The following is an 18,099-nucleotide window of genomic DNA, read 5'->3' on the forward strand; positions in this document are numbered from 1 at the left end:
ATGTGGGCAAACACAGAAGCTTCTAGTCTCCAGTGCACTTGTGCACATGTTATCTTGGGTGCAAGTTTTTCAGCAACTTCTATGCTTCTATGCCATCCTGACAGCTGGTGGTGAGGAGCCTGCAGGTTGTTTCAAAGTCTTCCCCGGTTTAAAAAAAAATCATTCTAGCTAAAAAAGTAAGTTAGGGCTGACCTTGAACCTTCAGATGAGTGATGCTGTCAGCGTTCCTACCACCCCGTTTTTTCTTGCAGAAAATGTTCAGCTTGTGTGCAGATTTTGTTCACTGTACTTAGGGCATTTGTGGCCCATGTATAAGACAGTTAAAGACTCATTTTCTTAAAATCTCATTTTCTTGTCATTCCTTCTTGAAAAGGAGGCCATGAGGGCTTGAAACGAAGAGACGTCGTTAAGGAAGAAAGTGGCTCTTTCAAAAGGAGGCGGATAGTTCATGGTGGTCATTATGAAGTATGCCATGCTCTGGACTTGGGGGAAGCTGGAGTGATATACTGCAGGAATCCCCTCTAATCGATTTCCACAGTGCAGTGTGATAACTTCACAAGGAGGGGTAAATTAAAAACTGAGAGACGGGCTGTCAGTGAAGTATGCCAAGACATGCGAACTTGAAAGAAACGCTACATTATTTTAAAAGTCCACATTGTGGAGCTACAGTAAAGTGTTTACATTCATTCCTAGACACAGGCATTTATTTTATTTTATTTTTTTGGCCCTTTATTTCCTTAAAAGGAAGCAAAACAAGCTACATGACAGTAGTCACCATCCATGGTGACAGTTGTTTCACGTTTTGGTTCCTAACGCTTTTCAGGCTGGAAGTCACATTTTTTTCATGGTGCATTTTGTTCTGCTCCTTTGACCTAGCCTAGGAGTTTTAAGGAACATATCTTTGTTTTCCTTTTTTCTTTTTTTAAGTTCTCACTCTAACAAAGAGGCCTTACAATGTTCTTTCCTAAAGAGAATAAAATTCTAAGAAAAAAAACTTTACGTGTAATTATGAAAACAAATTTTATAATTAAACTTCAGTGCAATTGGATTTTTGTGCTTTCTGAGAAAGCAAACTGCTTATATCTGGAGGGATGAATATGATAAGGGGTGGGGAAAGCTGAGAAAGAGAAGGTGAAGGGTGGATATAGTCAAGGAACACAGTGCATCTGTACTAAAAGGTCTTCATGGAATCTATCACTACGTACAATGAATATAAATGATACAATTTTTTATGTAAAAAGAGAAACTACCTGTTGTGTGTCTTCCATGGCTTGTAAATGTATAGAGTATAAGTTTAATTCCTAGGCTTAGGCAATTATGATCCATTGCTGACAAGTCCAGTTTCTAACAACCAGGCTCTGGTTTCAGACTAGCTAACAGAGCACCCAGGCAAGGCCTCATGTCTTTGGGGGTGTCTAAAATATTGTCCCTCAAAAGGAGCCGATGGCTGACACAGCTTCTCAAAGCTACTTTGCTTTTGATCCTTAGTCTGTGTTTTGGGGCAATGTGATGTTTATGAATGAGTTGAAGTGTTCGATTATTCATTGGTCACATAGATGCCCATGTGAAATCTCATGGTGAATAGTTACATACTGAATTATTCAGACCATAGGTAACAGCGGTCCATGATTATAGTGGAGCTTAAAGATCCCTCTCTTAGTGACATCATAACCACGGTTGTGTTATTACCCACTCAACTCTGATGATACTCGTGCAGACAACCCACCTGTCCTGGAGATCACACAGCACATGGAACTATTCAGAGTACACACTTTCTAACGAATAGCTATGTTATTATCAGTTTTCCATATTTACTAAATTGTGATTTTTGTTAGTAGAGTACACTAATACATATAATATCATGGGGCTGGACAGAGAGATGGCTCAGCAGTTAAGAGCACTAGATGCTCTTTGGGGGAATCCATGTTCATTTCCCAGGTCCCACATAGTGGCTCACAACCATCTACAACTCTAGTTCAAGGGGATCTGATGCCCTCTTATGGCTTCTGCAGGTACTGCATGGATGTGGTACATTGCAGACAAAATACTCACATAATTAGATAAGATAAAAATGATATCACTCATATAAAAGCAATACCAGGAGTTATCCTGGCTGCATTCATCTCTTGCCTACTGAGTCCTCAAGGAGCCACATGATGTGATTGGTCTGCACCATCTATGTTTTTTTAGGTCCAGCATATAAAGCTATCTAAAGGAAGAAATGGTCCTCATTGGTGGTTCTCAGACTACATCCCTGCTGTTAAAATGACAAATGTCTGTATTTATTAGACATCTAACAGAGTGAGACCCAACTTCAAGGTTATTGGACAGTGTTTTAATTCTGAAACTAATGAAGAACTGGGGTGCTGGAGAGGTGACCTGGTAGTTAGGAACACTGACTACTCTTCCAGATGAGCTGGGTTCGATTCCCAGCACCCACGTGACCTCTCACAACCACCTATAACTCCAGGCCCTGGAGATATGACACCATCTTTCTGGGTTTTTCTGGGAACTAGTGAGGCTCATGATACATAAACATACATGTAGTCAAAATATTCAGACACATAAAAATAAGTAAAAAAGAAAGAAAGAAAGAAAGGAAGGAAGGAAGAAAGAAAGACAGAGAGAAAGAAAGAAAGAAAGAAAGCAAAACAAAACTAAGTTTACCAGGTAAATAAAACAATGATTAATCTCAGGGGCAAAGTGAATATGAGACAGGGCAACTTTCCACTGAGCAACTATATTTCCAATGAAATACAGAATTCAGAATAGTTTTATTTCCTAGGAAGATTTCCATGTTGTGTCTACCTGTTGCTTCCAGGCTTTCATTACTGTGTATATGATGTGTGTGTGTGTGTGTGTGTGTGTGTGTGTGTGTGTGTGTGCATGCACACATGTATGAAGACAGGAGTGCACATGTGTGTGTGTGCTAGCATGAGCATGCTGGGGGGCAGGAGTGTCAGTTCTCCATGGTTGCTTTGTTCCTTTCTCTGTGTTGGTTCCAGGGACCAAGCTCAAGTCACTGGGTTCACACGGCAAGTCCCTTTCCCTGCTGCGCTATCTTGCTGGCTCCACATGCTGGTTTTTAAATTTTGTACTGCACTTTCTGAACATATTTTATTATTCCTGGTTGCAATTTTCCATTGCCTGGGGAGCTAAATCACATTAAATGCCCACTTTGTGTCATATGCTCCCCTTAGTGCACCACATGTAGCATCTCATTTAATTTTATAGCTTTATGAGGTATGGGTTCACATTAGTTATTTGACAGAAAAGGATTGTGAAGACCAGAAAGATGAACTAAATTGCTATTGCTCACACAGTTGGGAACAGATAAGAACCCAGTCTGATCTCTGGCAGACTGACTTAAGAATTCCCACCCTGTCTCACTAAGTCCTTCACGGGTTAAGACTTGGGCTTAACAGTCTCTGTAGTGTACACAAGAAACAAAACATACCCAATTATGACAGAGACTAGCAACCTCTTCTAGAGTTTTCCTTCCTCCATCTGAAGTTGAAATTTCAAATTAATCACGTGTAACTTTCCCTAGCCGAAATTCACCATTCAGAGAGCAAATTTTATGCTTACAAAAACAACCATTCCGAGACTTCCTGATATGGAGGTTTTCTGAGCCTGCAGTTTTCTGACTGGCAGTTTTTATATCAAGGGAAACCACCAACATGCTACGACAACATTCTCTATTCTCTACCCTGGCAATAGTAGGTTGGACCACATTGAAAGATGAACTCAAGGGATACAGGAAAACAGTGGAAGTCATGCAGGAGATAACCCAGACACTTGGGCCTTTTGTCACATTTTGAAATAGGCCACTGCTACGCTAGAACTTCTACTTATAAAATTAGGTCTTGAAAGACCCCCAAACTTAGGGCTTGACAAAAAGTTCCAATACTCATGTCACTAGCACAATTTTGAATTGACTGATTATCTCATGAAGTACACTTTGGGACTCCGGACCTGGAAAGAGACCTGCATCGTGGAGACTTAGTAAAAGGCGGGACCTTGGTGACCATTTTGTCTTACTCCCTATGGATTGAGGAAGCAAAAGAATAAACAGACATCTTGCAGCTTGTCAGTGTTCACTTGCAGCAAAAATCAGACCCATTGGCTCTAATTCCAGAGATTTTAGACCGACTTGATCTTCCTTCTAAGCATAGTGTCTGACCTTAGAAGTCAGAGGCCCTCCCTCTTCACTGCATGCCTTTGTTGGCAAGAGTGCTATGGTTGAAGCTACCACTTTGACTCACAGTGCCCCGACTGTGCAACCGAATGGCCAATCCCTATGAGGATGCACATGGTGAAAAAAATAAAATAAAATAAAACAAAAACAACAAAAAAATCCCCACCACACTTAACACTATGTGCGACAGTCATGAATATTTCCTTAATATTCCAAGCTTTTGAACCATCACGACACTGCTGTTTAATGATAAGAAATCCTACAATTATAATCTCATTTTTTTACCCATAGCCATAAGAAGCACACACAGAAAAGAACGTGGCGCAAACCAATTCTCCGTCCTGTACCTTACTGTCATTTTAAATGTAGGCTCTGAGCGAGGTAACTTTGCTTCGGGGCATGTGTATCTTACATTGGTGACGATCTACAGTAATTCCTACATACACCGTGGACAAACAGAACAGGTTGAGAACTTTCCATGGGGTGGAGGTTTGACACACATGCTTATATTAGATTGAGGGTCAACCTACCAGGAGCAGCTGCAGCAGCAGCACCAGCAGAAGCAACAGGTGTTGTTGGGCCTTTGGTTTCCGGGTGCTTGAGACACAGCCTGCGTGCCTTCATTTTGTGACTGCTGCCGTTTTCTCATGTCAGCTGCTTCAGAATCCGACTGGCTGAAGGAAGACAGGAAATATTAAGGCACGAAAAGCCTTGGTAAAGGCAAGCGAAGGGGAACAATAGTCGACACAAGGAATCCAAAATGGAAAACGCAAGGTGTGCTCAGTGGTTAGGACCACTGGCTGCTGTTGCAGAGGACAGATCAATTCCCGGTGGTGCCAAGCAGCCTCTGACTCCAGTTCCAGGAGTATCTGATGCCTTCTTCTAGCCCCTGCAGGCACTGCACACAGATGGGACATATACTTACAAGCAGTCAAAACACCCCTGTACATAAAATAAAATAAATCTACAATACAGTACAATACTTTTTAAAAAGCTGCAAAAATTAAGTCATAGTGCCAAGGAACATATAGAGAATGCAGTAAAGATAAAAGCAAAAGATTAAAGTATAAGAAAATGGGCACAAGTAGTGGGGGAGCAGAGAGACCACAGCACACACTCAAAAATACTTTTAGCCCAAAGAGAGAAGTAACAGATTGTCGGGGAAGTGATATTTTAAGGGGACTTGGCTAGGAAGTTCTCAGAAGAAAGCAAACAAAGACTCAAAGGGAAAGGACACAGCACATGCCGAGCAGGATGAATAAAATAAAACTAAGTACACAGTCCCACATATTGTAGTAAAACACAAATTTACAAAGCTAAGGGGGGTATGGAATTAACAGCACAGAAATATGATTGTGACTGACAGTAAGCTGTTTAACAAACAGGGAGGAAAATAATGCTTTCCATATGCTGAGAGTACGACACTCAGCAATTTTACAGTCAGCTAAACACAACGTCAGGAGTAGGGACAGATTCACTCGTGTGCTACTCTGTATTGTAATGCGCTGTATTGCTGGACTCTAGCCAGAAGCAAACAAAGTCAGAGGGTGGGAGACGCGACATCGAAACTGGTAAAATAGAACACCAGACTTAAGGACTAGCTATGGGAAGCCCCCGAGTGTCTTTGTTTAGAAAGAATCAGAATTAAATTTAAGACCACATCAATCAGGAAAAGGGGACATTGTCTTTCCCTTGAAATTGATTTTGTAGACATCCCAATGTCCCCCCCAATTTTTTTTAAATCCAGGAGACATTTTTCCCCGTTTACTGAACTGTGGTGGGTTGCGTGTCAGATGCTCTAGGTAAAACTCATACTGAGTTTTACTTACCTCCTCAACATGATGCTCATCTCTGCAATGAGTCTTCTGCCTAACTCTGCTCAAAAATCTCCCAGCGGTTTCCCATACTCAAGAGTGGAGCTGGGGTTCTTGCCTCCACAGTTTCTCTCATCATGTGATGAGGACGCAATGAGAGCCAATCACAGAAGCTACCCTGGTTCTCCTTTGCAATGTCTGGTGCCCAGTGAGTACTCGAACCTTTGTATTTGTTCCCTCCTTGGGGCTCAACACTCGAATGCCTTGACTCAAAAGCTACATTCTCCATGGAACATTCTATACCTGTTTTACTTACAGTTACAACTCATTCTGCTTCTGTCATGAACTGTCATTTCCCCCATTACTGTTTCTGACATCATCAATGGGTCACTACACGTTTTACACATCTTTCTAACCAACCATTGAACAAATTCCCTGAGGACAGGAAGTTTTTTTCCCCCTGCCTTTCTTTTCATTGTTGTGGCAATGCGGGGCAGGTAAGAAGAAGGCATATATATTTGTTAAGCTGGTGACTTTTATACATATAGTTCTGCTAATGACAAGGAAAGGGCCATGAGGTCTTTTATACTCAACATTTAAAATTGTTGATTTCCTAGGCAGCCGATTCAAGTGTGTAAGAAATGGTGAGTATGAGGGGAAAAGGAAGCATATGCTTGCTGATTTATGTGTTGCTTCCTACAGAAAAATTCCAAAAGACTGAGGTGATGCTTCATCAAAGACAGCTAAAGAACCAATCTTGCAGAAGGCATAATTGAGACAGCAAACTTTTCTGGGCATATGCCCAAAAGATGCTCCAACATTGAACAAGGACACATGCTCCACTATGTTCATAGAAGCCTTATTTATAATAACAGAATCTGGAAAGAACCCAGATGTCCTTCAACAGAGGAATGGATAAAGAAAATGTGGTACATTTACACAATGGAGTACTACTCAGCTATAAAAACAATGACTTCATGAAATTCTTAAGCAAATGGATGGAATAGAAAATATCATCCTAAATGAGGTAACCCAGTCGCAAAAGAACACATATGATATGCACTCACTGATAAGTGGATATTAGCCCAAATGCTCAGAATATCCAAGATATAATTGACAGAGTACATGAAGCTCAAGAAGAAGAAAGACCAAAACGTGGGTGCTTCAGTCCTTCTTGGAAGGGAGAACAAAATACTCACGGGAGGAAATACAGGAACAAAGAGTGGAGCAGAGACTGAAGGAAAGGCCATCCAGACTGCCCCACCTGGGGATCATCTCATATGCAGCCACCAAACCCAGTCACTATTGCTGATGACGAGAAGTGGATGCTGACAAGAGCCTGATATGGATGTCTCCTGAGAGACTCTGTCAGAGCCTTACTGACACAGATGAGGATGCTTGCAGCTAAACATCAGATTGAGCATGGGGTCCCCAATGGAGGAGTTAGAGAAAGGACTGAAGGAGTTTAAGGGGTTTGCAATCCACAGGAAGAACAACAATATCAACCAACCAGAGCCCCTAGAGATCCCAGGGACTAAACTACCAACGAAAGAGTACACATACAACGAAAGAGCCCATGGCTCCCACAGCATATATAGAAGAGGATGGCATTATCAGGCATCAATAGGAGGAGAAGCCCTTGTTCCTGTGAAGGCTCATTTCCCCAGTGTAGGGGAATGCTAGGGTGTTGAGGTGGGAATGGTTGGAGGGGAAGCATCTTCACAGAAGCAGGGGGAGGTAGGATGAGAGAGGGGGAAATCCCGAAAGGGGATAACATTTGAAATGTAAATATATAAACTCTCCAATTTAAAAATAAAAGAACACCAGAGTGTTAAGGAAGATACTCATGTTCCTTCTACACTATTCTTGGCTAAATTCAGCCTGAAGAACAAAGACAGTGCAAACTTTGTTTTTAGTTTTTGCTTTGTTTGTTGAAACAAGGTATCATTTAGGTAGCCATGGCTGGCCTGGACTTTGCTGTGTAGATGTGAGCGACCTTGAACTTGCTGTGAGCCTCCTGCTTCTGCCTTTCATTGCACAGATGCGCTATCAGAGCCTAATTGTTTATTTAGTTCTCTTTTATTTGTTTGTTTACATGTGTCATAAACTTTGAATGAAGTCATGTAAGATTTGGCTTGATTTGAGCTCTGAACAGGGCAAAAGAATTACTGACGCTCCTGTCTACCAAAAAAAAAAAAAAAAAAAGACAGCAAACTTTAGAAAGCACTCTAGAAAAAGTGTTTAAGTGCTTGTTGGAAAACTATAGAATTCTACAAAAACACAGGGCCTGTACTGGACTGGTTATTTTCTCAAACAACAGCATCAAATGTCTTTTAAATGTTAATTGTCATCAAATTACTTTATAAATTCAGTGTGTGTGATTAAAATATTAGATAAGAATATGCTACTCTCAGAATTTAACAAAGGATTCAAAAGGCATTAAAAACAAGCAAATGTCTGCTATACATGTGCTGGGACCTAGGCCCCGCCTGGGTATGTTCTTTGGTTGGTGGTTTAATCTCTGAGAGCCCCTAGGGTTCAGGTTAGTTGACTCTGTGTTTTTTTTTTTTTTTTTTTTTTTTTTTTTTGTGGAGTCTGTATCCCTTCTGGGTCCACCAACCTTTCTCCCAACTCTTCCACAAGACTCCCTAAGCGCAGTCTAAGGTTTGACTGTGGTTCTCTGCATCTGCTTCTGTCAGCTGCTATGTGGAGCCTCCTAAAGGACAGTAGATGTGTAGGTTGTTTTTCATGCAGGTCCCCCAACAACTGGAGATGGGATGTCTCTATTACCTGTCTGTGGATTCCGTTCTCCTAACGGGGCTGCCTTGCCTGGCTTCACTGGGAGAGGGTGTGCTTAGTCCTGCAGTGACTTGATGTATCAGGGTGGGTTGATACCCGGGGGTTGATACTTCTCAGAGGAGAGGGGAGAAGGAGGTGTATATATGAGGGGTCTGGGAGGAGAGGGGCGACTTTGATTGAGATGTAAAGCGGATAAATTGATGGAAAAAAACCCCAACCAAACAGAAACCAAACAAAACCAAACCGAAAGACAATTCATAGGTCAGGCACTTCTGGAAGGAAGAACACAGAGGAGTGCTTATCAACATAATACAGTGATATTACAGAATGTATTTTGTGTATATGGTTGTTTGCCTGCACCACATGTATTCTTGGTGCCTTCAGAGACCAGAAGAGGGTATCTGACCCTCCAGAACTGGAGCTGCAGACAGTTGTGGGCCACCAGGTGGGTCCTCTGGAAAAGCACTAAGTGCTCTCTTAACTACTGAGCAATCTCTGCAGCCCCTGTAATTAGGACAATTTTGATAGTGCAGCAATAGAACGGATAAGTGGATTGAGAAACACTTTGCAATCTTGGCTAACATGCAGGATGTCCCCATGTCCTTCAGGGCACATACCTGAAAATACAACGCTGGTGTTGGAAAGAACGGGGTGGGGTCTATCAGCACACACAGAAGCAAAATGGCAGGGCTTGAGATCTTTACCTTCTAGTTCTCATCACTCTCAGTTTTTAAGCAAAACAAAATTTAGTGTCATAAATAAAACACGAAAGCAGTATGTTAAATGACGCACAATTCTCAGACACTTTTGAGTATATGGAATCTGATTCTTTTCATCCTTCTCCTTGAGTCTTGGGGTGGGGTAAGGAAACAGAGAAAGCTGCTCCCCCACTAAAAGAATCACATAGCTGCTCCAAGCTCACGTCAAGCTCTCTTAGAACGGCCCAGGATCCGCAGGGATCAGAGCAGAGGTAGGGAAGTGTCTAGTTTGCAGCCCTCAAGGCTTCTCTCCCAGCAGTCACATTCAGAAAGGCTTCATTTAGTCTTTATAATTAGATGCTGGGAAGGCATCGATACTGATGGTCCCAGCATCACTACTCCATCCTCAAAAACTACACAAATGAGTTAATAAGGAAAACCCAGAAATTAGATACAGTGACCAGAGAGGGTTGATCCTGTTATGTAATGTGTGTCTTTCAAGGGAGGTTAATGGAAGTCTGATCTCATTTCCAGCTCTGCATAATTTTATTCTTCTATTTCTCCCCCTTTTCAGGTTCCCTTTGGATCAGATGCAGTGATCAAAACCATTTTATAGGTTAAATACAGATCCATATAAAACAAGATAAAATTTTAAAGGGATAAATCTAAAGATGATGATTTTGGGTCCCAAAGCAGCTTGAACAGCTAGGATGGGAACCACATAGCTTCACAGCAGCCCCTGAAAACATGTAGGTATCTGCAGAACTATATACGCCCTGTGCATTGTCCTGAATAAGAGAGTTAACGGGAATTGATATTCCATTACCAGAAGGGTATTTTCTAAGAAAAGCTGAGGTCTGTTTTCTCTGGGATGATTAAATAGTATGTCCAATTCTTGTCACCAACAGTTCTTTTAAAAAAAACCTGAAATGTGTTCAGAAACCTAAAAGGAGAATTTTGAAGACAGTTTTTAAAAATTCTATTTTTATAAGAAACACAAGCATACTCTAGACCCATGGCTCTCAATCTCCCTCATGCTGCCAACTTTTAATACATTTCCTTATGTTGTAATGACCTCCAACCATAAAATTAATTTTGTTGCTACTTCTTTTTTATTTTCATTTATTAAAGGCAGGTTAATTGGGAAGCTCCTCTCTGGTGAGTTCACTGGCCTCAAGGATTGAGGGCAGGGGAGTCGCCATGGGGCTGGGGCGGAGAAAGAGAAAAAGGGCAGAGAGAAGAGGAGAGAAGGAATTGTTGCTACTTCAATTAAAATTGTAATTTTACTACTGTTATGAATCAGAATATAAATTTTTTTGGAGATAGAGTTTTTGCCAACCCATAGGTTGAGAATCATGGCTCTTGACCAAGAACCATAATCCAGATTTTGAAATGATGAATGAAGGAGAGAATATGGATTTGCTCTGCAAAGACCACAAGCACCAGAAGATGCTGAGACCAGCTTAACTAGGGTGAGGCTCAAGCCATGCCTTCTAGAACCTTCAAGCCACAACTGAGTAATGTTTGAAAGAGGTTAACTGGAAATCACAGGGACATTAGACTGAAACCAAAGGTCTCTCTTGACTCTGAAGCCATATCCTCAAACTGCAGTTGAGAGGAAGGCAGAGAACCTGGCTACAGCAAGGTCCACAGTTTCACAGTTCACACTGTCAATCATTAGCATCAAATAGTATTCCTCAACTTTCTGTTCAGCTATTTTTTTCCAATAAGTTTGTAAAACTTTTGAGAGGAAGATGTATATTGCTTGTGTGTATGTGTGTGTGTGTGTGTGTGTGTTTGTGTGTGTGTGTGAATGTCTGAATGTATAAATGTGTATGAGTATGTGTGAGTGTGTCAATGTGTGTGAGTGCATATATGAGTGTGTATGAATGTGTATGTGTGGGTATGTGTGTGAATGTGCATATGTCCGTGAGTGTGAGTGTGTGAATGTGTATGTGAGTGAGTGTGTGAATTTCTGTGTGTGTCTGTGAGTGTTCATGAGCATGTATGTGAGTGTGTGTGTGTGTGAGTGTTTGTGTTAGTGTGTGTGAATGTGTATGTGTGCTGTGAGTGTGTAAGTGTGTGTATGAATTTATGTATGTGAACATGGGTTTCTCTATGAGTGTGTGTGTCTGTGTGTTTCCTGGATACTTGCAGTGTTCTCTGTCTGTAGTAGATGCACAGCAAATGCTGACTCAGTAGATACTGAAGATTTGTTCCTCTGTTAAGTGTCTCTTTCTCTGAGGCAGAGACTTGAAGATCTCAGACGCAGCCCACTAACTCTAAAGAAATCACCACTGAATTTGACTTTGTCCCTCACCTTTCCCCAAAATCTCTCCCCATAAAGGATGAGTATGAACTTCTATCTGAAAACTTATAAAAAACTGGATATTCTGACTTACAAAACATGAGAACAATGTGTTTTGTTTCCTTACTTTGGAAGAAGGAGAAAGTCCTTACATCTTTAATGGTTAGGAGGTTATGACACGGAGATGATTCATTTTGGAAAATTAGGAAGACTTGGGGAAGAACTGACTCTGTGCATCAAGGTTAGTTCTTGGGCAAGGAAGATGGTCAGCAGGTAAGAGAACTTGCTTCAAAAGCATAAAAATTTCAGTTCATATTCTCAGAGCCCATATTAAAAAGTGAGTCTGGGTGAGCATTGCCTATGACCTCAGAGCTGTTAGGGAGGCAGGGCTAGAAGCACAAGGACATCTGGGCATCATGGGATGCAAGCCTAGGTTTAGTCAGGTTCAATTCCACACTGAAGTGTGAACAAGCTCCTGTTTATATTGCTTCGGTCTAAGTCTTGTGTCTACCATTCACAGGAAGACCTTTGGGTAGTTATTTAACTCTCTTTCGTGGCAGTTTCCTCACTGGCAGATAGAAATTAACAAGACAGTGCATCAACATACCAGCATCACTGTGGGGATTAAAAGAATCGAATGCATTAAAGACTTGGACCCAATCCTGCACTCACAGTAAGTACCCAGTGTCAGCTCTGTCAAGGGAATACAGAAGCGAGTTGTTCTCCTTACGTGCCAGCAAGCTGGATGTCGGTGTTTCCAGGCTACAAATGGCAAAGGTTTTCATTAGTATCTCCTCTCTTAAGATCATTTTAGTTCCTCTGTGATGGGCTTTTATGTGCGTTGATTAGGATTTTCCTGTCTCACGGGATCCACACAAAAGCTTACTCAGTGAAGAAGTAAGACTAAGGGGCTGGCTCTTCCCCTTAGAACTCCTATGCTGTAATTTTTATTGCATGTAAATGAACCAAGTCCCGAGTGACTCATAGTATCCAACAATGCACATCACTATCATTGTGGTCATCTTGTCATGTACAGGGGAGGCGTTCTATTCAATTATGTCCTTACTGACTCAGCGTCTGGTCCCCTAAAGCTACTTACTAAGCAAGCGGGATCTGTGAGCCTCTCTTTAGCAAAACAGCAGACAAGAGAGGCAGTTCACCACACAAGTGCTGTTGTAAAAATATAAAAATAAAAAGTATGTTGTCTTTTACCCTGCTAGGTCCTGCAGCCCAGTGCCCCAAGATATCTGCTAGATATCTTGGCGGAAACACATCCCAACTCCTTGGCGGCCCAGTGTCTCCTGCCACCACACACTTTCCTACACTCAAACCCTCACATAAAAGAATACACAACACAATAATCTTAGATCTAATTCATAAGATATAATTGCCCACTTAAAACATACAAAGCCCGGTACCATCCATCCCTTAAGAATATTAATAACAACCTATAAATACACAGAGCGGAATCTTTTTTTTTTTTATTTTATTTTATTTTTTTTATTATCTTGAGTATTTCTTATATACATTTCAAGTGTTATTCCCTTTCCCGGTTTCCGGACAGACATCACCCTCCCCCCTCCCCTTCCTTGTGGGTGTTCCCCTCCCAAACCTCCCCCCATTGCCACCCTCCCCGCATAGTCTAGTTCACTGGGGGTTCAGTCTTAGCAGGACCCAGGGCTTCCCCTTCCACTGGTGCTCTTACTAGGATATTCATTGCTACCTATGGGGACAGAGTCCAGGGTCAGTCCATGTATAGTCTTTAGGTAGTGGCTTAGTCCCTGGAAGCTCTGGTTGCTTGACATTGTTGTACTTTTGGGGTCTCGAGCACCTTCAAGCTCTTCCAGTTCTTTCTCTGATTCCTTCAACGGGGGACCTATTCTTAGTTCAGTGGTTTGCTGCTGGCATTCGCCTCTGTATTTGCTGTATTCTGGCTGTGTCTCTCAGGAGCGATCTACATCCGGCTCCTGTCGGTCTGCACTTCTTTGCTTCATCCATCTTGTCTAATTGGGTGGCTGTATATGTATGGGCCACCTGTGGGGCAGGCTCTGAATGGGTGTTCCTTCCGTCTCTGTTTTAATCTTTGCCTCTCCCTTCCCTGCCAAGGGTATTCTTTTTCCTCATTTAAAGAAGGAGTGAAGCATTCACATTTTGATCATCCGTCTTGAGTTTCCTTTGTTCTAGGGATCTAGGGTAATTCAAGCATTTGGGCTAATAGCCACTTATCAATGAGTGCATACCATGTATGTCTTTCTGTGAGTGGGTTAGCTCACTCAGGATGATATTTTCCAGTTCCAACCATTTGCCTACGAATTTCATAAACTCGTTGTTTTTGATAGCTGAGTAATATTCCATTGTGTAGATGTACCACATTTTCTGTATCCATTCCTCTGTTGAAGGGCATCTGGGTTCTTTCCAGTTTCTGGCTATTATAAATAAGGCTGCGATGAACATAGTGGAGCACGTGTCTCTTTTATATGTTGAGGCATCTTTTGGGTATATGCCCAAGAGAGGTATGGCTGGATCCTCAGGCAGTTCAATGTCCAATTTTCTGAGGAACCTCCAGACTGATTTCCAGAATGGTTTTACCAGTCTGCAATCCCACCAACAATGGAGGAGTGTTCCTCTTTCTCCACATCCTCGCCAGCATCTGCTGTCACCTGAGTTTTTGATCTTAGCCATTCTCACTGGTGTGAGGTGAAATCTCAGGGTTGTTTTGATTTGCATTTCCCTTATGACTAAAGATGTTGAACATTTCTTTAGGTGTTTCTCAGCCATTCGGCATTCCTCAGCTGTGAATTCTTTGTTCAGCTCTGAACCCCATTTTTTAATAGGGTTATTTGTTTCCCTGCGGTCTAACTTCTTGAGTTCTTTGTATATTTTGGATATAAGGCCTCTATCTGTTATAGGATTGGTAAAGATCTTTTCCCAATCTGTTGGTTGTCGTTTTGTCTTAACCACAGTGTCCTTTGCCTTACAGAAGCTTTGCAGTTTTATGAGATCCCATTTGTCGATTCTTGATCTTAGAGCATAAGCCATTGGTGTTTTGTTCAGGAAATTTTTTCCAGTGCCCATGTGTTCCAGATGCTTCCCTAGTTTTTCTTCTATTAGTTTGAGTGTGTCTGGTTTGATGTGGAGGTCCTTGATCCACTTGGACTTAAGCTTTGTACAGGGTGATAAGCATGGATCGATCTGCATTCTTCTGCATGTTGCCCTCCAGTTGAACCAGCACCATTTGCTGAAAATGCTATCTTTTTTCCATTGGATGGTTTTGGCTCCTTTGTCAAAAATCAAGTGACCATAGGTGTGTGGGTTCATTTCTGGGTCTTCAATTCTATTCCATTGGTCTATCTGTCTGTCTCTGTACCAATACCATGCAGTTTTTATCACTATTGCTCTGTAATACTGCTTGAGTTCAGGGATAGTGATTCCCCCTGAAGCCCTCTTATTGTTGAGGATAGCTTTAGCTATCCTGGGTTTTTTGTTATTCCAGATGAATTTGCAAATTGTTCTGTCTAACTCTTTGAAGAATTGGATTGGTATTTTGATGGGGATTGCATTGAATCTGTAGATTGCTTTTGGTAAAATGGCCATTTTTACTATATTAATCCTGCCAATCCATGAGCATGGGAGATCTTTCCATCTTCTGAGGTCTTCTTCAATTTCTTTCCTCAGTGTCTTGAAGTTCTTATTGTACAGATCTTTTACTTGCTTGGTTAAAGTCACACCGAGGTACTTTATATTATTTGGGTCTATTATGAAGGGTGTCGTTTCCCTAATTTCTTTCTCGGCTTGTTTCTCTTTTGTATAGAGGAAGGCAACTGATTTATTTGAGTTAATTTTATACCCAGCCACTTTGCTGAAGTTGTTTATCAGCTTTAGTAGTTCTCTGGTGGAACTTTTGGGATCACTTAAATATACTATCATGTCATCTGCAAATAGTGATATTTTGACCTCTTCTTTTCCGATCTGTATCCCCTTGATCTCCTTTTGTTGTCTGATTGCTCTGGCTAGAACTTCAAGAACTATATTGAATAAGTAGGGAGAGAGTGGGCAGCCTTGTCTAGTCCCTGATTTTAGTGGGATTGCTTCAAGTTTCTCTCCATTTAGTTTAATGTTAGCAACTGGTTTGCTGTATATGGCTTTTACTATGTTTAGGTATGGGCCTTGAATACCTATTCTTTCCAGGACTTTTATCATGAAGGGGTGTTGAATTTTGTCAAATGCTTTCTCAGCATCTAATGAAATGATCATGTGGTTCTGTTCTTTCAGTTTGTTTATATGATGGATCACGTTGATGGTTTTCCTTATATTAAACCATCCCTGCATGCCTGGGATGAAGCCTACTTGATCATGGTGGATGATTGTTTTGATGTGCTCTTGAATTCGGTTTGCCAGAATTTTATTGAGTATTTTTGCGCACAGAGCGGAATCTTAACATCACCTGCCATGACTTCTCACCCTCTCCTCTCTCCTGTCTCCCCCTTTCTGTGCTAGTCTCCTCCTCTTCTTTCAAACTTCTCTTTTGCCCATCCTTCCTTCTCCTCCAATGACAGGCCTCCTGTATACTGCCCCTCAACTGTACTTTACAAATTCAATGGGGAAAGTTTCTGGTGAAGTCACCTGATTCCTGAGTATGTGACTAGGCAGCTGTCCTTGGGATAGTGAAATTAGCATCAAAATACAGATAACTTCAGGGCAAACCACAGCACACAAGGATATTGATTTTTAGTTGAGATAGCCACCCACCTCCTTGGAGAAAAGCAAATCCTGAATGTAAATTTTCTCCTCAGTCTTCAGCTAGGTTGGCATGTGTAACTGAGCAATGCAAGATACCACTTCCTATTTCATGACATATATACATAATACATTATATATTTATTATTATAATATATTTATTAATCGTGTGTATTATAATTGTATTTAATCATGTATATGGATATATAAGATATAACAAGACATATATGTACATATATATATGTATATAATATATTTTATATGTATAGTTTATAATATAACCACATAAAGTATAATATATTATATATGAAATATATAATATATAATAGTTGTACCTAAATGAGGAGGGTATGTAGTTTAGTGTTATTTTCAACATCTATCTATCTATCTATCTATCTATCTATCTATCTATCATCTATCTACCTACCTATCTATTTTTAATTCTATTTATTTATTGTGTCTGTCTGTGTACACTCACTACACAGTGCACATGCAGAGGTCAGATGACAGCTTGAAGAAGCTGGTTCTTTCCAGCATGTGGTTCTAGGGATTGAATTCAAGTTGTCAGGTTTGGCAGCAAATGCCTTTACCTGCTGAGCTAAATTGCTGGCCCCCAAACCAATATTTTCATGAAGGTGTTAAAAATATCAGCAGTGGGGAGATCGATTGGTGAGCACAGGGCTTCTACAGAAGGACCTGAGCTTGTTCTCAGCACTTGTGGAAGAAGCCACCTTAGCATTCTAAGAGCAGAAGCTGGGTCTGTCACCTCAGTGCTCCTGCCGCCCATGAGGGAAGAATCAAGAACCCCACTCAGCCCCGCTGAGCATTGAGAGCTTGTCAGCTGGAGCTTGCTTTTCTTAGAAGCAAAAGGATTTGGCAGAGAACACAACTCTCAAAGCAACTCCACATTTTTTTAAATGATTTTAAATGACTACTAATATCTCTGTATTGTCAGGTAGTATAATTTGGTATTTAATTTTCACGTGTAAATTTTCTTAAATTAAAATATAATTACATCGTTTCCCTCTATACCCTCCCTCCAGCTCCGCCCTTTCCTACACCCTTCAGATTCATGGCCTTCTCTTCTTATTGCTACTGCTGCATATATCTATATCTGCATGAGTTATAAATATAATTATATATAAATTATATATCAATAAATATTACATGTAAATTATAAACTCACACACATATACATATATGCACACACATATACATGTATATATATGCATACACATGTACACACACACACACACACACACACACACACACACACACACACTGCTGAGTCCATTCAGCCATGCATGCTTGACATCAGCTATTTTGATACTCTTGCTTGCTCCCTAACTACACTTAACTGGTGAGCGTGGGTGTTGCTCTGTATGTTCAAGGAATGAAGGAAGAGAAGGAGACGTTTCTTCCTAGCCAGGCAGGCCTCCCCAGAGAGGCCAGACTCCCACAGATAAGGCAAAGATGATGCCATTGCTGAGACATTGAGGAGCACCTGGAAGACCAGTTAGAGAAAATAGCATTTCTAGGTTGCTT

General features: G+C 41.1%; 1 protein-coding gene across 3 annotated transcripts in view; it reads right to left on the reverse strand.

Annotated features, from left to right (window-relative positions):
- Rgs17 (regulator of G-protein signaling 17) overlaps positions 1-18,099 on the reverse strand; it is a 111,648-nt gene that overhangs the window by 40,407 nt on the left and 53,142 nt on the right. For all 3 annotated transcript variants that reach the window (NM_001437799.1, NM_001437800.1, NM_001107459.1), the window contains 1 exon segment: positions 4,729-4,872. In NM_001437799.1, coding sequence (NP_001424728.1) covers positions 4,729-4,847 — 119 coding nt within the window. In that variant the 5' untranslated portion in view covers positions 4,848-4,872.

This window comes from Rattus norvegicus, chromosome 1 (genome assembly GCF_021556685.1).
Source record: "Rattus norvegicus strain SHRSP/BbbUtx chromosome 1, alternate assembly SHRSP_T2T, whole genome shotgun sequence".
NCBI lineage: Eukaryota > Metazoa > Chordata > Mammalia > Rodentia > Muridae > Rattus > Rattus norvegicus.